Genomic DNA, 21,080 nt, shown 5'->3' with positions numbered 1-21,080 from the left:
TAAGAACTACAACACGGTTGCTATATTTCAGTCACTTGATATGGCCTGCAAAATGAAATTTGCGATTTTCTAATTATTGTGTATATAATTTGTTTGCAGAATCTGTATTTCTGCAAATAAAATGTCCAGTTAATTACCGGAGCATCTTATTTCATTCTCAAGACCACCTGATCGTCACCGCGATTTGCAGATTTTTAGAGAAGTAGAGCTTTTATGTAATTGGTCTTGAAAGTAGAAACCAAGGTCGAGTCTCGAAGGCTTAGAATTCTGCATTGCCAGAGTTATTTATGTTTCATGCAACGCTGGTTTGATTGTTGCAAACAATCCGGGTGTGTGAATCAGTTGGATGACACAACCAATGTGTTGAGCATGGCACTTTAATATAGCTGAATTGTATTGTGTTGTGTATGCTCATTTAAACAGAAAATGAGTTACTTTCCAGGTGTCATTGTATTGGATGAATTGCTGCCTCGTATTCGGCACTGCATAAATTTTGAAATTAAACTTGTTTTTCCACTGATGGGTTTTGGGGTTGCAAAAAGTTTATCTTAACTGAGTGTAGATTTGCGGAATATCTCACAAATGTCTGTCTGATTTTGAAATATTATGGGAAAACAAGCCCAGCAGTCAACCAATTAAAGCAATTAGCCAATTGGACAATTACCCACTTGGAAGGCAGTGCCATCCTTTTTCTGACTGTGGGTTCCTAAATATTCCTAAAAGGCAAGCAAAGCAGTGAGCCAATATGAAGACGCTATTTTTATGTATTTTGAAGATTTTTAGGGTCTATTTTATTATGGAATTTATTTATAATTTGAGATTATTGATTCATACTTTTAATAAATAATAAATTATTGATTCATATTCTTAATAATTAATTATGAGTAATTTTTATATAATTTTTATATAAATATGATATTAAATATAACTAAATTAATTTATAAATTAATTAATTAATTAATTAATTAATTATTATTTTCTTTTCCTTATTTCTTGGTCTTGTTGTCCAGTCAAACATATCCGTTTTTTAGTAGCAGTTGATCCAGTCGTTGGATGATCTGCTCTCACTATTTAAAATACAGCCATAATCTAGTTATTCAACTTGTTCTTAGGATGAAGCACACTCGTTGGTTCTAAACGCGCCAACAAATGAATCATGATGTGATTTTCGCTGAAAACTCTTCTCAATAAATTTAAAAGAAATTTATTGGAATTACAAGTTTGAGTAATTAGATGTCTATTATATATAAAATTAAAAATATATTTTATTGTGTTAAAATTTAATGAAAATTTGTTTACAATTAAAATATAAAATATTGTTTAGCCAAATTCCAATAAAAAAACATATAATAAATTTAATGAAAATTTGTTTACCACTAAAATATAAAATATTAGATATCATTTTGGCATTATGACCATTTCCATGAGAGGTAGTCATAACTGACTAATTTCTCATGATTTTTGAATAGTCCACTTAGCACTCATTGTATCTAGTAATGCTCACAGGGGTGAAGAAGTGGGGAGATCACCCATCCCAGATCGCCTCTAACTCAAGCCCGCTTAACTGTGGAGTTTGCCCCACAATCAAGCCCACTTAACTTGCTACCTTGCTACCCCATTTCACTAGTTTCAATCCCATTTTTTCACCCCTGTGAACATCACCCGATTCAATTAGTGCTAAGTGGACTACTCAAAAATTAGTCAGTTACTACTACCTGTCATGGAAATGGTCATAGATGAATGACTTAATGGGATTGAATCCCAAAACGATATTTAATGTAATGCACTGCGAAAATCCCTTAATACTTGAATATAAATTTTGTTTAGCAAATTTCAACCAAATTTTTTTTACTACTAAAATATTGTTTAACCAAATTCTAACCAAAAACATACGATAATTAGACTATACCATTAAAAACAGAAAATGTTTGCACTGAGCAGATACCAAATTTTGTTTTCGGCAGAGGATCAAATAGAAAACAAATCCATCCGTTAAAACTATTTCAAATTGACCACAGGCATATGCATTCTCTGCATTTCAATTTTAACATGATAGTCTCACATTGTATGAAACTCGGAGGCTCGCGAAAAACTCCTGCTGCTCATATTTTTAGAGAGAATTTTATTGAAGCAATTGGCATCTTGCCAGTGCCATTCTAAATCTGTTCTAACATAAATTGGTGTCACACTGTTATACAAACATACAAGTCAGCCAGTAATTTTAAGGTCCACGCCTATATAGAGCAGACGAATTAAATGCGATGAGGAGAACAAATATGACGGCTGCACCGGAAGAAGCAATCAGTACATCACTGACACGCTCACAGAATGAACCGAACGGCTGACAGAAAGAAAACCAGTTGGCTTGGGAGACTCCCCTGCGAGCCACATCCACAATAGCAGCTTCTGCGGAGGCTCCTGATGTATCCACAACGGCCATCACCTGTAACAAAGTGGATATATAAATTCCATGTTTTCACAGTGAAAATTAAACCATTGGTATATGAATTTATCTCTGGATGGTCAATTTTGATTAAATCATGGGTAGGATATCAATTCTCATAATAAGAATATATTAAAAAAATATTATTATTTTTAGATTATAGATATAAAAATTCTAACTAAAAAGAAATTAAGATCTTATAAAGAAATGATCAACTCAATTTTAAAAATTAGTGTTAAGATAAAATGAACATTGCTAGGATAAGAACTAATTTTCATGAGTTTTATAGTGGAATCTGGTATTGTTCTATGTTTACTCTCAAAATATTTGGGTAAAAAAGAATCTGCTCATTAAAAAGATTGAAGATGAAAAACACTCTCCCTTCTCATCTACCAGCTAAATAATATATTAAAAAATTTAGATTAACTAGAAAAATAATTTATATTTACCGCATCAAAAATGATGAGAATAAGCTTCGAGGCCTCTACATGGGGTCTGATCATATTGAATATTGAAATGGGTAGAGATAGTATTAAGTATCTTGCTGCCATGGCATTAGCTATGACAAAATACCTGCATACAATCTAACAAAATATTTCAGTTAGGTTTAAAACCGAAATGAAAGTATAGTCCGAGTATGAACAAACTCGTCTCGAACTGAGAAAAGGATTTTTCCAACTAGGAAAGAAAACTGGATAGGTTTTACTGGATACGTGAAGGCTGGCAAGTCGCTATATTTGGCCTCAACTTGGAAGAACTGCGTGAAGAAAGGAAGCTTTTCGTCTGCTGTGCCCATGGCAACCGCTGCAGCCAGCCTCGCCACTATGTCAAATATTCTCATAATGAAATCAAAGACTTAGAGCTTTCCCCTGATGCCCCATTCCATTCCACCATTATATCACACACTCTTTAATATTCCATCCATGTACCATGGACAAGTCACCCCTTTAGAGGTTAAAACCACATTATAGGGTCTTTGGATAACCTTATTCTTGAACTTGGAGTCACTTCTACGTTGTAAAGCCCACTAAGAAAGGGCATGCCACCATGAGTGCCTACTTGGTTCTGTGATTTGTAAACTTATTTACAAGGAAAATTTTAAGGATGGAAAATTATCTTGAAGTTTAAAAACATTGGAGAATCTCACTAGTCCCTAATATACAAACTATAAAATGTTTATTGATGTATTTGTAAAATTATTAAAATTTATAATGATTTTATATATTCTCTATATAATGTTAGTTATTTTTAAGGTAAAATAATTTTATATTATTAAATTTGAGCGAATCATTTTTATAAAAAATGGAAATTGGTGAATATTTTTTTTTGGAAAAATCATGGAAAATTAGCCCATCTGTCAATATTAGCCCCTAAAATTTTCCATGTTCATTTACTTAATTACACTAATAATCTGTTGCATTGGAAGGTAAGGGGACACAGTGGATCTTATACAAGATTGTAACTGGGTTTTCATCTTGGGTTTGGTCTCTCTATATGGAGTCCAACCCCTCTAGAGGGTTATATTAGCATTTGTAGGGTGAGCGTTTAGAGTTATGGGTCTCCACCATATCTCAGAGAATATTGCCACTTCATGGGATTTTTCAGTTCCATCTATTGCTTGCTCGTATTCCACATTCTGAATGATGATGATGCACCTGGACCACCTTTCCCTACCGGTTCCACTCTTGTACCATACTTGACAATTGATCTAGGGCCCAGATGAGAATGTGTCTCACCATGAAAGACAATGGGATGGATTGAACCATTTTTATAGCCCTTGCAGATAGGATATAGGTTTGTTCAATCCATTTGGAGACTGATGATGATGTTTTGTGCCCTCACAGCCACTTGGGGACACCATAGGTTGTTTTCTTGGATATCAAGGGGCCAACTCCCTAATCACTATGTTTCAAACTCATTTATCCATCTTGGCACACATTTGTCTCCATTTTGCCTCTTCAATGGCCCTTCGATCCATTGCATCTATTATTTTTCCCTCTTAGGAAGCTTATTATTGTATTATGGAGCTATCTTGGCAAGTTTATCACCAAGGGATGTTATTTTTTCACATTATTTTATTAGTTGGGGAATTATTAGGCATAATTAGGGAAATTGAACCCCTTAGGGAGGATATATATTGATGTGATGATCATCACTCAAATTTGGATCATTGTTTCTTCTGGAAATTTCACTATCCATCTTGATGGACGAATTGGATTATTAATGCATTTTGAAGTTTGGAAGAGCTTAATTCGTGTCTTCGAGCTTCGATTTTCTTGCACTTTGATGATTGGAATAATTTCACTATATGTGTGAGTACTATTTTTCATGTTTTATCTTGTACTTTGTCTCATGTAATGGTCTATGAAATATTTTCATTCATGAATTTGGTGAAGCTACCCTAATGCTAATGCAAAGTTGCTAATATTATCTTTCTAAGGGATTTTTCATATGATTTTGTATGGTGAATTGTTGTCCTAGGGGTACATGAAGACTCATGCTTTGCCTTGATAATTCATCAATTGCAACAATAAGAAGTGTAAATTCTACTAGTGACCTAGTTGTAGCTTCAAGAGCCATACAAAGTTACAGGAAGACTCCTTGGTTGGGAATAAGCCTTGCTAAACATTGATCTCATTAGAATCCATTCTCCAAATAAGCTAAGCATTGGTGTAGTCCTAGGTGATCATCAAAAGAAAACTTTTCTCACCTCTTCTCCTTTTCTAAGGCCTAACCCTAGTAGGTTTCCTAAGGCATCACACAAAATTATTTCTAGCAGTAAAAAATCCTTGAAAAATTGTCAAGAACTGTGTTGGGGTCTTCTTAAGAGGTCCTCCAAGTTTGAGGTTTATCTGACTGTGGCATCTCAAGATATTGCAAGCCCTAGCTCAAAGACCATTTTTCTTCCTAGGTTTCCTTGGATTAGTACCTTCACTAGGATGATTGCATTCAAATTTCAAGAGAAATCTAATTCCTTTTATCCTCTTCTCATCCCTAACTTGGTCAAGTCCATTAGTTTGTTTTTCAACCCCAAACCCTTCACCTTGTTTGGGTCCACTAGGGCTTCTTTGTGGTCCCGTAACTTTGTAACTCCAACTTCACAAAGATTGCTTAGAAACCTTATTCTAATAGGATTCTTTGGTTTAGGGCACTCCTTATCAAAACATACTTCTCAAACCTAGACCCAAGCATCCTCTTACGCCTTCTTAGAGAGCCATACATATTGCTTCTAAACAAGTAAGCTTATAATCTGAGCCTCTCTTGTGTATATGTTTTGGAATCACTATACATCCTACCATTGATCTATCTCTCCAAGTGATTCTTCTCATATCGAGACTCCTCGTATCTGTGAAAGTCTGTAAAGAGCAAAAAGCTTTTGCTGAAGTGACAATAAGCTATTGCTACATTGTTACCCTACTTGTTTGAAGAATAACATGGACAACAATCACAATGTTCATATTGAACAATATTCATATTGAACAGTAACATGGATAACAATCACAATATTCATATCTTGTTTCGGAAATTTCTCGCTCTTTCAAACTGCAATGTAGAACCGCTCGATTAGTGCTTAGCCAAAGCTGGTTTCTACTGATAAATCTAAGGTTTTGTTGTTTCCTTCGCTGTTCTTGCTGCTGAACAGTCTTGTTAACATCAAATGTCCTCATGTTGGTGGACACATCATTTCCTTTCAGAGCCTTAGAATTTTGGTACACGTCTTTTTGCAGTCTATTTTCGAGTTTTTATTTCTGCACCATCTTTTTCTCGCCGATTTTCGAGTTGTTATTTCTATGCAAAAAGTAATATGATAATGAAGAGCATCGTCGTTCTTACAGCCTTGGGCTGAAGCTCGTGGGCTGCTTGTTCATTCATGAGTGGTAACCACTGTCGCAGAAGCATGAGTAAGGGGTGGTGATTTGGCCTTCTGCCCTGCATTTGCAACATATGAGAATAGGAAATCTCGGGAAGGAACAGGTACCCTGGGTAACAGGGTAAAAGGCGGTGAACAACCAATGGTAATGTTCCTTCTCTCTCTTATGGTAGGAATAAGAACTACAACACAGTTGCTATATTTCAGTCACTTGATATGGCCTGCAAAATGAAATTTGCGATTTTCTATTTATTGTGTATATATTTTGCTGGCAGAATCTGTATTTCTGCAAATAAAAGGTCCAGTTAATTACCGGAGCATCTTATTTCATTCTCATGACCAGCTGATCGTGAGTCTTTATGTAATTGGTCTTGAAAGTAGAAACCAAGGTCGAGTCTCGAAGGCTTAGAATTCTGCATTGCCAGAGTTATTTGTGTTTCATGCAACGCTGGTTTGATTGTTGCAAACAGTCAGTGTGTATGAATCAGTTGGATGACAGAACCAATGTGTTGAGTATGGCACTTTAATATAGCTGAATTTTATTGTGTTGTGTAGGCTTATTTAAACAGAAAATGAGTTACTTTCCAGGTGTCATTGTATTTGATGAATTGCTGCGTCGTATTCGGCACTGCATAAATTTTGAAATTAAACTTGTTTTTCCACTGATTGGTTTTGGTGTTTCAAAAAGTTTACCTTAACTTAGTGTAGATTTGGGGAATATCTCACACTTGTGGAGTCAATATCTGTCTGATTTTGAAATATTCTGGGAAAACAAGCAAAGCAGTGAACCTATTAAAGCAATTAGCCAATAGGAAAACAGTGCCATCCTTTTTCTGACTCTGGGTTCCTAAACATTCCTAAAAAGCAAGCAAAGCAGTGAGCCAATCCGGAGACAATGCCATTTTTATGTATTTTGGAGATTTTTAGGGTCTATTTTATTATGGAATTTATTCTTAATTTGAGATTATTGATTCATACTTTTAATAATTAATAGATTATTCATTTATATATTTAATAATTAGTTATTAACATTTTGTTTATTCAAATATGATAATAAATATAACTAAACTAACTTACAAATTAATTAATTAATTATTTTTTTCTTTTTTCTATTCTTTAATCTTGTTGCCCAGTCAAATATAGCCGTTTTTTTTATCTTAACTGAGTGTAGATTTGGGGAATATCTCACAATTGTGGAATCAATGTCTGTCTAATTTTGAAATATTCTGGAAAAACAAGCAAAGCAATCAACTAATTAAAGCAATTAGCCAATAGGAAGTGCCATCATTTTTCTGACTGTGGGTTCCTAAATATTCCTACAAAGCAAGCAAAGCAGTGAGCCAATATGGACACAATGCCATTTTTTTCTATGTATTTTGGAGATTTTTAGGGTTTATTTTATTATGAAATTTATTCCTAATTTGAGATTATTAGATTATTGATTCATACTCTTAATAATTAATAGATTATTGATTTATACTTTTAATAATTAATTTCTAGCATTTTGTTTATTCAAATATGATAATAAATTTAACTAAACTAACTTACAAATTAATTAACTAATTATTTTTTTCCTTTCTCTGTTCCTTTGTCTTGTTTTTAAGTCAAATATAGCCGTTTCTTAGTAGTCCTTGATCCAGTCTAGTTGCCGAGTCAAATATAGCAGTCGGATGATCTGCGTTCTCTATCTTGTTCTTCAACTTGTCCTGACGATGAACCACGCTCGTTGGTTCGAAAACGTCAACAAATGAATTTTGATGTGATTTTCGCTGAAAACTCTTCTCAATAAATTTGAGAGAAATTTATTGGAATTACAAGTTTGAGTAATTAAATTTCTATTATATATAAAAATTAAAATATATTTTATTGTGTTAAAATTTAATGAATTTTTTTTACAATTAAAATATAAATATTGTTTAGCCAAATTCCAATAAAAAACATATAATAAATTTAATGAAAATTTGTTTACCACTAACCAGGACTTCCCGAGAGGTCACCCATCTCACATCTCCATCCCACATCGCCTCGCCTTTGGCTCAAGAGTGCTTAACTTTAGAGTTTTCTCACAATCAAGGTCACTTAGCTTGCTACCCCATTTCACTAGTTTCAATCCCACTTCTTCACCACTATGAGCATCACTAGATGCAATGAGTACTAAGTGTACTATTCAAAAATCATGAGAAATTAGTTAGTTAAGACTATCTCTCATGGAAATGATCATAGATGAATGACTTAACCCAGTTGAATTCTAAAATGATATGTAATGTAATGCACTGCTAAAACTCCTCAATACTTAAATATAAAATATTATTTAGCAAATTTCAACCCAAGAATTTTTTTTACTATTAAAATATGAAATATTATTTAACCAAATTCAAAAACGTACAATAATTAGACCATACTGTTAGAAACAGAAAATGAAAGCAGAGACCAAATTTGTTTTCGGCAGAGGATCAGATAGAAAAACAAACCCATCCGTTAAAACTATTTCAAATTGACCAGAGGCATATGCATTTCAATTTTAACATGATAGTCTCACATTCTATGAAACACGGAGGCTCCCGAAAAACTCCTGCTACTCATATTTTTAGAGAGAATTTTATTGAAGCAAATGGCATCTTGCTGGTGCCATTCTAAATCTCTTCTAATATAAATTGGTGTCACACTGTTATACAAACATAAAAGTCGGCCAGTAATTTTAAGATCCACGCCTATATAGAGCAGACGAATTAAATGCAACAAGGAGAACAAATATGACGGCTGCACCTGAGGAAGCAATCAGTACATCACTGACACGCTCACAGAATGAACCGAACTGCTGACAGAAAGAAAACCAGTTGGCTCGGGAGACTCCCCTGCGAGCCACATCCACAATAGCAGCTGCTGCGGAGGCTCCTGATGTGTCCACAACGGCCATCCCCTGTAACAAAGTGGATATATAAATGCCATGTTTTCACACTAAAATTAAGCCATTGGTATATGAATTTATCTTTGGATGGTCAATTTTGATTAAATCATTGGTAGATAAAAAGAGAATAGCATTATGCATAACAAGGATAGATTAAAAAATATTATTATTTCTAAATTTAAAGTGAAGTCATAGAGATAAAATTTTCAAATTTTGAAAATTATTATTAAGAGAAAATGAGCATTGTTAGGATAAGAACTAATTTTCAGGAGTTTTATAGTGGGATAAGATACTATCTCCTCAAAATGCTATAGTATGAAAGAATCTGTCTATTAAAAAAGTTGAAAATAAAAAACATTTTTTTTTAAATTGCCCAACTTATAATTCTAATTTTCAAAATATTTATTACACTACCAACTTGCCAATAAAACTATAATACTCTGTCACTGCTTCTCTCACTTCTCATCTAGCAGCGAAATAATATTAAAATTTTTGGATTAACTAGTTAGATGATTTATATTTACCACATCGAAAATGATGAGAATAAGCTTCGAGGCCTCTCCATGGGGGCTGATCATATTGAATATTGAAATGGGTAGCGATAGTATAAAGTATCCTGCTGCTATGGCATTAGCTATGACAAAATACCTGCATACAATCTAACAAAATATCTCAGTTAGGTTTAAAACTGAAATGGAAGTATAGTCCGAGTATGGATAAACTCGTCTCAAACTCAGAAAAGGATTTTTCCAACCAGGAAAGAAAACTGGATAGGTTTTAATGGATACGTGAAGGCTGGCAAGTCGCTATATTTGGCCTCAAATTGGAAGAACTGCGTGAAGAAAGGAAGCTTTTCGTCTGCTGTGCCCATGGCGATGGCTGCAGCCAGCGTTGCCAGTATGCCGAATATTCTCATAATGAAATCAAACACTGCAACTCTTTTTCTCCATCCCCATACAGATGAGGCTGAGTCTGATTCCTTAATAATATGGTCTCCTTCTGATGTAGGGCGCTCCATAATTTTTCCGAACTGGTGTATTTTCCTCAAAGTTATATTCAATTAACGAATTTGAGAAGAGCAGAGATACATGCTGTCATTTCTACGTCTGGGAATTAGTTTATTGTAGTCAACTAGGTATAGGTTTGGGTACATGCAGCATGTCGTGGGCATACCTGCTCCACGAAGTGTTTCCATATCTTTGATTTGTAATTATTGAATGGAATACCTGCTCTGTCAAAACGTCATCCCGCTATTGGCATTGAGGATGTTGCAGGTGTGGTGTCAAATTAAAATAGTCTTATTGTCGGGAATTCTATAAACTTCTGGTCGTGGAGTTGGTTATAATGGTTTAGGTACAAGGCCTTTCTCGTGAATCTTCTTTTGATTTAATGCCGAGGAAAGACAAGATCACGCGTCAAATTGAGTGAATTGATATTTGTCCTTCGTCACAAAAGTCAAGAAGAAAGACATTTTAATTATTTTTTAATTTACCATTTAAATAAATTTAATGATAAAAAACATTTTAATGGATTTCATAATAAGATATTTTAATTAATTTTAATGTAAAATTTAAGTAAATTTTATAGCTAAAAATATGTTTATTTTCTTGCCATTACAATTAAATTTAAAATACCATCTTTACATTTTTCTATATTTTATTATTTTAGAATAAAATTATAAATAATAAATAATAAATTTTATCTATAAATTTAGTGATTTTTTTAATTGGCAATAAAAATTATTTTATTTATCATGAAAATATTAGTTTTTTATTTATATTTATCTTATATTTAATAATAAATTATTTTAGGAATTTTTAAATAATATTTCTCTTGTTTAAAGATATTAACATTAAAGCATCATTCCCCAAGGAGGGTGCCCTAGAGTGAAATTCCCCATTTTTCTCTCACTTAATGGAAAAACATCCCCCCGCATAGATCAACATAGTTTCCACCCCCTTAGACAATGTGAAATGCATTAACCCAATGATGCCCAGCCAAATGACTCTTCAATGCCATCATGATAACAAGTACTAGACTAGTACAACTCCAAGTAGAGTTGTCTCACACCAAATGATGAACACTCTATATTATCATGCTGCAATGATAGTCTACCATCATTACTAGAACTCCCACATTCAATCATTTGAGGGCATGGTAATCAGGGGCACCTCTCATCATAATCACCTCGGTATCATGCACAATCTTGAATGCAGAACTACGTAAGCGGTGATCTCTTTAAAATAAGTTTGGTGCGCTCTAATGATGGACAAAATGTTCCTTCTTGGTCTTAGAATTTTTTTTTTCAAATTGAGATGCCCTCACCTCCTTATCAAGATCATGCACAGCTTCCTACATATATTATCTTATCTATATGTCTAATTTTACCTCGTGTGACCTATAATTTGAGCAACAACAAATTGTGTCATCTGCTTCTTCAATGTAAGCTCCTCCACCACCAAGGAAGGTCATTGTTAGTCCAATTCAATTCCCTTCAAATCGAATTTCTATTATTTGTTCCTCTCTTTGGCATCATGGATTTTGGATCAGAGCATCCTTACCCAATAACTTAATTTGATCCATCCTTGTAATCAATATTCATCTCTCCTAGCGCCCCTCATTTGATTCTCAATCCAGTTTCAATGTCATCTCCCCTCTGTTTTCACTTTGTCCTCATACGACCTTCACTCCTCTGGCTCTATATCAAATTTCATCTCTCTTGATTGTCCTTCACCTGTGATCATACCCTCACTATCCCTCAATCACTCCTCATTCAACTAAATTAAACCCCCTCTTTTTACCCTTCTCCCTGTTCTTTCTCCTACCAACCTTCTCTCGTCAATATAACTCAAAGAAATCTTGTAGACTCTCATCAAGGAAGCGGTAGAGGTTTCCCCTCTACTTTCACTCCCTCATCCAATAATCCACCTCTTGCCTCTCCGTAAGGAGCCTGAAATCAAGCCAACCAATCCCAACATCACTATGAAGAGGTCATCTTAGACCTAGTTTTCCATGTGATTGCTCTTTATGAAGCCCTTATCAACCAAGAGCATAGATATATACCAAATAAACATGTGGAGGAAAAAGCTCAAAATTGGATTATGCAGAAATAGCTTGAAATTTGCATCTACTAATGAATTCAAACTGAAAACAATAGACACAATTTTCTTCTACTCAATATGCGGAAGGGAAAACATACATAGAAACGCATGCAATCATTAATCACAAAGAAAAAAAAAATTCTACTAGGGAACCCAACTTGGAAAAACCCCTCCCCTATTTGTATTATATCATATGAGAATATATATCTATTACAATGACTGATTCAGTCCTTGAAGCTCAATCTGCACTGCAACTAATCTCCTCCTAAGTTTGCTCTAGACAATACTTAGCCAAAATAAGCCTCTTGCTTCCTCTTATTTCCTTGCACAATTCCTACTCCTAAAGAATAGGAAGAGCTCCTATTTACTTGCGTGATCACAAGAGAATTCCTCACCTGCTACATGAAAACTATGTACACTCACTAGTATACAATAATGATTACATTAATGCCTTTTTCCTCCACTCAACTAAGAAATTCGAATTGTATGCATGACTAGGGCTATTTTTAGTAAATTGACTAGTTAGCTGAGAGATCAACGAGTTAACAACAATTACAACTACTCAATTGAACACATCTTAACTTTATTCATGACTAGAGCTCAGATAACTAAGTTTCGCTAACTATAACTCCACTAGATTGCTGGATTGTAGCAATCAACCCATACATAACTCTACTCTTTGCACACAAAATCGAATTGACTAAATTATCTAAGTGGCTTGGCCATGTCACTCCTACTAACTGAAACTCAAGTCATCTTGTTGATGTGGAAATTCAAATTTCTCCATTTGACTAAGACACAAGTCAAATGAAGCCTTTTCTTGCTACAGTTTAACACTCCCTCTTAGCAAGAAAAGGGTTTTGCACAACCCTAATCCTACTCCTCCTAAGGAATGTATTGTAACACAACTGACACTCCCTCTCATTGTCGTTATTTATATTGCAACAACTGCAATTGAGAAGCATTTATAATACTAAATCAATTATGTCTTTAAGTTGCAACTGTCTCGTAAGTCTCCGACTACTACTATCCTATGCTCTATAACTGAAGATTTTACTTCATCAGCTGACATTGATCCTTATGTTATTGAATAATGTAGGCCCCTGTAGCAAGGGAAATGATCTATGAGAAGAGTATACTGCAATTGTTGTTGTTCTCCTATGAAACCTGCCCAAATCTTTGCACCTCTGGGACTAAGACATTACATCGCCCCAGCTCACTCTTGGAGGTATAATTGCATGCATGGCAAAATATACCTCTAGCTTGTAGATATTTTTAACTCGAACACCATTCTTTTTTACTTGTCCAGTACCAACATGCTTTAGATATGCCTTCCCTCTACTGAACACCACATCATATCCTATGTCTTCAAGTACAGCTACAGAAACTATATTTGTATTCAGGCTAGGAACATACATTACATTCTTTAGGTGAATATGAGAGCCACACCCCCTCTTAAAGGTGATAGTTCCAATCCCTTTGGTACTATATTTACCATCATATCCAACCTCTATGGGTAATTGTAGGTCCTTCTCCTCTAAGATTTTGAAGAACTCCTTATTTCTTGTCATATGATATGAAGCACCAGAGTCTAGGTATCACTCACTCCCTCTTATTGTGTTTTCCATGCAAGAAATGAGGGTGAAATCCAACTCGAATTATGATGTGAGAGCATCTCCTGTTGCTATTGTTGCAAGATCCTTGTTGGCTTTCTTATGTGGAAACTTGGTTGCATAGTGTCCATACTCATGGCAGTGAAACCATTTAATTTTACTAAGGTCTTTCTTCCTTCCATGATTCCAATTGTATTCTTCCTCGCCTTGGACCTTTTTTCCTTTGGAATTATTTCCTTTTCAAACTAGAGTTCAATATTCTTCCTCATCAGATCTGGATGAGACTCCATCTCTAACGTTTCTTCTAATCTCCTCCAACACCAAGTTAGACCAAAGCCTCTCCTAATTTGGGAGCTTGTCTCTTCCATTAATTGAATCTTGATAGTTGTGCTATGACTTTAGAATACCAAGGAGTGCTAAGGTCACAAGATCATATGGCGCCACAATCTCTCCTGCTCCTCCAAGTTCATCCCTGACCTAAGTGAATCTGGATAGGTACTGAACAATGGTTTCATTTTCCTGCATTTGAATGTTTCTAAGCTTATCTTTCAATGCCAAGTTTTTGGCATCACTACTACTTTCGAATATCTTTGTGAGGGTTTTCCACATTGCATAAGCAATTTTCATGTCATGCAAACTCAAAACCACATGGTCTTTGACTCCCTCCAGGATAATCCTCCTGGATTTTGTTATGTCTTTCTTGCACTGAGCTAGCTATTGTGTATTTGATGTTACTGATTTTGGAATATCATTTTGTGTGTACTCCAATACTCCATTGTCATCCAACAAAACTTCCATTCTATCTTTCCAAGCTATGAAATTTGAAGTGCCATCCAATGCCTTATGTTATTGTGATGTTTATTAATATTATTTGTTAATTATAACTAAAAAATATATACTAAATATATATCCATTTATAATTATTAAAATAAATATTTATTACAGATTAAATTATAATTATAATTATTAAATTATATATATATATATATAGATATATATATATATATAAATCCACACAAGTTTTCTAATACATAATCTTAGAACTAAAAGCAATCATCCTTATGCTCTCCGTCTTGTAAAGCTTGCAAAGGCTACTGGACCACGTGTCGACTAACATTGTGATAAAATATTTGTTATATGTTTATAAGTGACACTTCAAATTCTATTATTGTCCTTTAAAATAAAGTATATATTAGAGGATTTGATATGGAGTTGTTTTTAGTGTTATTTTTTAGAGTGTTTGGTGTAGGGATCTCATAGAAAAGTTTGTGGTGAAATTTTGGTTTGTGTTATTTGAATTAGTTATTTTTTATTGTATATGGATTTATCATCCTCAAAAACTTTTAAGGCACTTTTACTGTGCAGGGGATACCCATGAAACTTGTGATTTCAATGAATTCCTACCGGATTTTAGAAAAATTAGAGTGGAAAAATCCACTCGAAAAGCTTCCAAAAAATCTTACTAAAGACATCTCGCTTCAATATTGAAAAATGATTTAAGAAAATGCATATTATTAATAGTATTTTTATAACTAACAATAAAAAGAAGAAGGGTATATATATATATATATATATATATATATATATATATATATATATATATATATATATATATATATATATATATATTATTAAGTGATCGGGGATTTTTAATTTGTGTGGAATATTTTAAATTAATTTTAGTAGTGTACCTAAATCAAAGATTGAGATTTATCTCCAAATTATTAAATCATTTTTTTTCCTTTCAATTGAATTGATTAATTTTAAGAAATGACATATGAACAAATGCCATATGAAATGATTTATGATATTTTGGACTTTTGTATTGGTATTGTAATGATGCCTATTTACAAATTTAGAATCTTCGTACAAAAGTGGGGTAAATCTCCATAATTAAGAATTTTGTTCAATGCTTTTAAATGTATATATATTTAAGTTATATGCTAACTTTTTTATAATTAATAATAATGATAATGTAAAATAAAGTTATAATTTAATTAGTTTTTATGATTTTTTTTTTAATTTTAATAAAGTAAAATGTATTATGAAGTGTTTTGATGTTTATTATGAATTGATACCTATCAACATTTACTGACCATTTTGTTTATATGACCATACTACTTTACAAATAATTATAGTGAAAAACTTATGACAAACATTTTTTTATTAAATTTTTATATATTAATATTGACATAATTATCATTATCATGAATATAGTCAAATATTGATATTAACAAATATTGTACTATAATTGATAGGATAATTATAGTTTGACTATAATAACTATGTAATATATATATATATATATATATATATAAATAAAAGTTTAAGGTCATTTAAAAACAAAGTTAAAATATAATATAAGGATATACTCAATATCAATTCAAAATATCACCTACAATAATTGAATTTAAGGGAAAGGATGACAACATTCTTTGTAAATATCTAAAATAATACACATACATATGACTATTTTTAATTAAAAAAAATAAAAATTAATACCAAATTTAAATTATTAATTAATTTTGTTTATATTATTTTAGAAGTTTGAATTTTCATTTATTTAAAATATCAAATATTTACATGGAGAGTCCTGTCTACTTTGAAATCGGAATTTGATCATTTTAATTTAAATACTAATAATTACATTATAGATAATCGGGTGCATTTTAGAACAAAACTTTCACAATTTTAATGTTTAATTATCAATAATTATTAGATATATGGTAAGGATTTAATCTACATGGAATATTCTAGAACATTCATGATAGTATGCACAAATCAAAGGTCGAGATTTATCTCCAAAATTTAGTTATACTTTTTTTAACCTTTTAATTAAATTGATTAATTATAAAGAAAATGCCATATGAATGAGCGCCATTTGAAATGAGTTATGGTTTTTTGGATATGTGGTATCCATAAGCCATGGCCTTTTACCATTACATTATAACAAAGTATATATACAAATTAAGAATCTCCATGGTAATGTGAGGGTAAATCTCCATGGGTAAAAATCTTGTTCCGTGTTTTTTTGAATGTATACATGTTTAATACTTATATTAACTATTTTATAATAATAATAATAATAATAAAAGTTATAATCTAGTTATATATTTTTAAAATTTTTAAATTTTAGCACAATGAGGCATATCATGAAATAAGTATTTTAATACTTATTATAAATTGATTCCTATCCTCAATTATAAACCATTTAATTGGTTTGGGAGGTGCTTTATAGCTCAATATGGAGGTGATGTAGTAGTGGTGTAAATGTTTGTAAACATTTAGATCTTTGCTCAAATAATAAATAATAAAACATTAATAATAATAGAGAGCCTAACTCAAGGGAAATTTTGTAAATGGGAATACTTTTATATACAAATATTTGAAATTTATGCAATATAAGTAATGTTATTAAGAACCATCGTGGATCTATCTTAACTAAGGATCTACCAAGTTATGAGAGGAATCATATCTCTCGAAGTGCAAGTCTTTTCTCAATTTTTGCACTTAAAAGAAGTTTGCATATTGAGAGATTTGATCTCTCTCTGCATTTGGTAGACTAAGAGTTATGATGGATATATATAGCTATTTATATGGCTACGTTAATTATTAGGTAGATGGTAGGGATTTAGTTTGCATAGAATTTTCTAGAATATTCTTAGTAATAGTCATAGATAAAGGTTGCAATGTATCTACAAATCAGTTATGCCCTTTTCCCCTTCTTAATTGAATTGATTAATTAAAAAATGTCATTAAACATTTGTCATATAAACATGAATTGCAATTTTTTTGGGTATGTAGTATTAGTATGACATGGAATTGGGTCATAGGATTGTCACAAAGCTTATTTAGAGGTTAAGAAATTGTATGGTAAAGTGAAGGTAGTCTCCATGGTTAAAAAAATTGTTACATGTTTTTTTTAAATGTATATATATTTAACTGATATATTAATTATTTTTATAACTAGAGTAACCAAAAGTGACTGGAATGTATAATAAGCATCAAAACACTTACCATCTCATGGTACTAAAAAAATCATAAAAACTAATTAAATTATAAAATTATTTAAAATAATAATGATAATAATAATAAATCAATATATAAGTTAGGCTTAGTCTAACTTATAGAAGAAATGACCTTTTTCACTACATTTTTTAAAACTTGAGTTTGAATTGTGATTTTGAATTGTTTAATATGCATAATTCAAGTGCCCCGGGGTTTTTGAGGGTGTTGAATCCATATATGCATTCAAAAATGTATTTTAAACAACAACAAAGCCTTGTTTAAAAAGTCAACAGCCACACTTTCGTTGTGAAGTTTGAAAAGGCTTACGAATTTTTGAAAAAGGGCTTATGCGATTTCTTGGAAAGAGGTATTATTTTGAGAAATCACATGTATTGTTTTAAAAAAAGGGGTTCGATAAAAAGAGTTTGTTTGGTGTAAAAGGAGTTTGGAATTTGTTTAATGAAATTTGTTATATATAAAAGGAGTTGGTTTAATCAAGTTTCTTTTAAAAGAAATTCGTTATAAAGGAAACGGGTTGTTTAATTTCAAATATTTTTTTGTTGGGTCAAAAGAAATCAAAAGGATTTGAAAAGGAGTTGGTTAAAAAAGTTGTGAATCTATATTTAAAATTTGTTTTTTTTAGCACTTTGTCATAGATATTTATTTTGTTTAGGAAAAATTACGAGTTTTGGTTTTTATAGATAAAGACGTTTTTGCAAGCCCAAGAGTCTTGGGATACACTTCAGAACACTTGTGTACAACCAATCCAATAGGCATGGGCAACCATGACCAATAATCAGAGGAATGCAACTGTTGAACTCATAAAGAAAGAGCACCGAGCCAAATGTTGGATACAGAACTCAATCGATGACTCTATCTTCGACAAGATCACCAACACATCAACAACAAAAGAAGCCTACGGTATTTTGAAAGTTGCATATTGGGTTAATGATACAGTGAAGATTGTTAAATTGTAGACATTATGAGCTTACTTCGAAACCCTAAAGATGATTGACAAAGAGAAAGTTGATCAATTCATGACTATAGTGATGACCATAGTCAATCAAATCAAACTTATGGGTGAAACCATTACGGATCAGAAGATAGTTGAAAAATCCCTTTGAAGCTTGCGAAAGAAATATGACATGGTTGTAACAACCATTCTAGAATCCACAGATATTACAACTCTCTCAGTAGAATAGTTGACTGGATCGCTTTTGTCACATAAAACAAGTCGTAACCTGGGAGAAGATTCCATGGAACAAGCTTTCAAAGCACAAGCCTCTCTTGGAAGAGGTTGAGGCTAAGGATATAGAGACATCAGCAAGTGAGGCAGAGGTAGAGGAAAAGGAAAAATAGAAGATCATAATGCAATAGAGCAGTCAAGATCTTCAGAAAACCAAACACGAAGAAGAAGAACATGGAGAAATCTAATGTCCAATGTTATTACTGCAAGAAATGTGGGCATTATGAACATGAATGTAGAAAGAAACAGTCAAATCAACAGAGGGGAAGTGTCCTTCTTTCCAACAATGAAGGAGAATCACCTAAAACCATGTTTCTTTCCTGCCATCTTTTTTAAGACAATCACAGTGAGGACCTTTAGTAGCTAGACAGTGGCTACAACAACCATATGACAAGTAATAAAAATCTACTTTCTTGCATTGATGATTCGATAACATCTGAAATTACTCTTGGAGACTGTTCTCGTATTAAAGTTGAAGGGAAAGGTATTGTCCTTGTTCTTACTAAACATAATCAGCAGAAATATATACCTAACGTTTATCATGTTCCATATTTGAAGCACGATCTCATTAGCGTAGGTGAATTGGTGGAACATAGTTATGATGTAACATTCCAAGGGACCACATGTTATATCTATGACAAACCTCCCAATAGAACACTGATAACAAATGTTGAAAAACCCAAGAATATGATGTTTCCATTAACAATCTTTCATATTCTTTCACACACAACGTGTCAAAGATAGAGAAATATCAACTATGGAATTCTAGGTATGGTCGTATCCCTTTCAAGAGTCTAAGTCTACTTCATAAACATTCTATGGTCATTGGTCTCTCTATTGTGAATGAAAAAGATTGTAATTTTGAAATTTTTATTCCATCAAAGCATAAAAGAGATAGCTTTCCCACATCTTCCTCTAGAGAAAAAGAGTCCATAGGGCTAGTCCACAGAGATATATATGACTCAATGCCAACACAATCCATTGGTGGTATTCTTTATTTTATGGCCTTCATTGATGATTATAGCAGGAAGATATGGGTTTATTTTCTCAAAAATAAATCTGATACTTTCTCAAGATTCAAAGAGTTCAAAGCAGAAAAGAAAAGTGGAAAGCCTTTAAAAGTACTTAGGTCAGACGGAGGAGGAGAACACAGTTCCAATGACTTCAAAGTTCTTTTTCAACGAAAAGTAATCATCATGCAGAACACAACAAGATACACTCCACAACAGAATGGAGTAGTAGAAAGGAAAAAATAGTCAATCATGAATATGGCAAGATGTATGCTTCGTGAGAAGAAGTTGTCCAATGATTATTGGGTTGAAGTTGTTACTACTTCTATATATGTTCTCAATAGATCTCCAACAACCAGTATTCAAGATGAAGTACCTCAAGAAGCTTAGAAAGGTAAGAAGGTGGATGTCTCTCACTTTTGAATTTTTTGTTTTATAGCATTTTCACATGTTCCCGAGAAGTTGTTGACGATGCTAGATACTGTAAACATATATGGGGGTATCCCTGATGTGAAGTCCCAATTTGAACTCACACTATTTGGAGTGGGAGCCCCATCCATATTATTAGCTCGTGTTAATTTTAGGTATGTTCTATGCTAGAGCAATTTATTTAAATTTTCACAGTTAGCAATCCCATCATCATTAAGGTAAACTGCAGATAGAACATAAATATAAATCGTAGAAGACAAGCCAAGACAAGAGGACATAAGATGTGGCGCCAGCCAGGGACAAACCCCAATGTGGGGAAACCCTTGATCAATTCTTCTTTTATGTTCTTCAAAGTTCAGCAGAGAAAGAGAGAGAGAGAGAGAGAGAGAGAGAGAGAGAGAGAGAGAGAGAGAGAGAGATAGTACATTTACAATAGAAGTCAACACTTTGA

At 32.7% G+C, this 21,080-nt stretch overlaps 2 protein-coding genes across 2 annotated transcripts; both read right to left on the bottom strand.

The window, feature by feature from the left end:
• Positions 1–2,168: 2,168 nt before the first annotated feature.
• LOC149209123 (casparian strip membrane protein 1-like) lies at positions 2,169–3,231 on the bottom strand. The gene is made up of 2 exons (XM_089394225.1): positions 2,893–3,231; positions 2,169–2,443 (listed from the first exon to the last, which is right to left on the bottom strand). The coding sequence occupies exons 1-2, from the start codon at positions 2,992–2,994 to the stop codon at positions 2,222–2,224; spliced, it is 324 nt and encodes a 107-aa protein (XP_089250351.1). The 5' UTR covers positions 2,995–3,231; the 3' UTR covers positions 2,169–2,221.
• A 5,565-nt stretch (positions 3,232–8,796) lies between these two features.
• LOC149209122 (casparian strip membrane protein 1-like) lies at positions 8,797–10,318 on the bottom strand. Its single transcript, XM_089394224.1, has 3 exons — positions 10,011–10,318; positions 9,747–9,870; positions 8,797–9,234 (listed from the first exon to the last, which is right to left on the bottom strand). Exons 1-3 carry the CDS (start codon positions 10,238–10,240, stop codon positions 9,013–9,015), a joined length of 576 nt encoding a protein of 191 aa, XP_089250350.1. The 5' UTR covers positions 10,241–10,318; the 3' UTR covers positions 8,797–9,012.
• Between the last annotated feature and the right edge of the window lie 10,762 nt (positions 10,319–21,080).

This window comes from Pinus tabuliformis, chromosome 1_2 (assembly GCF_031772625.1).
Source record: "Pinus tabuliformis cultivar Carrire ecotype Pingquan chromosome 1_2, CPIR1, whole genome shotgun sequence".
NCBI classification, from domain to species: Eukaryota; Viridiplantae; Streptophyta; class Pinopsida; order Pinales; family Pinaceae; genus Pinus; species Pinus tabuliformis.
This window is presented reverse-complemented; position numbering and strand designations above follow the sequence as displayed.

Bases quoted from the DNA above. Each gene is read 5' to 3' on its own strand.
- LOC149209123 (XM_089394225.1), bottom strand. From the start codon at position 2,994: ATGGCAGCAAGATACTTAATACTATCTCTACCCATTTCAATATTCAAT. The intron at 2,444-2,892 runs GTAAATATAAAT...ACTTTGTTACAG, and splicing joins TTCTCATCATTTTTGATGCG to GTGATGGCCGTTGTGGATAC.
- LOC149209122 (XM_089394224.1), bottom strand. From the start codon at position 10,240: ATGGAGCGCCCTACATCAGAAGGAGACCATATTATTAAGGAATCAGAC. The intron at 9,871-10,010 runs GTATCCATTAAA...GATTGTATGCAG, and splicing joins AGCGACTTGCCAGCCTTCAC to GTATTTTGTCATAGCTAATG. The intron at 9,235-9,746 runs GTAAATATAAAT...ACTTTGTTACAG, and splicing joins TTCTCATCATTTTCGATGTG to GGGATGGCCGTTGTGGACAC.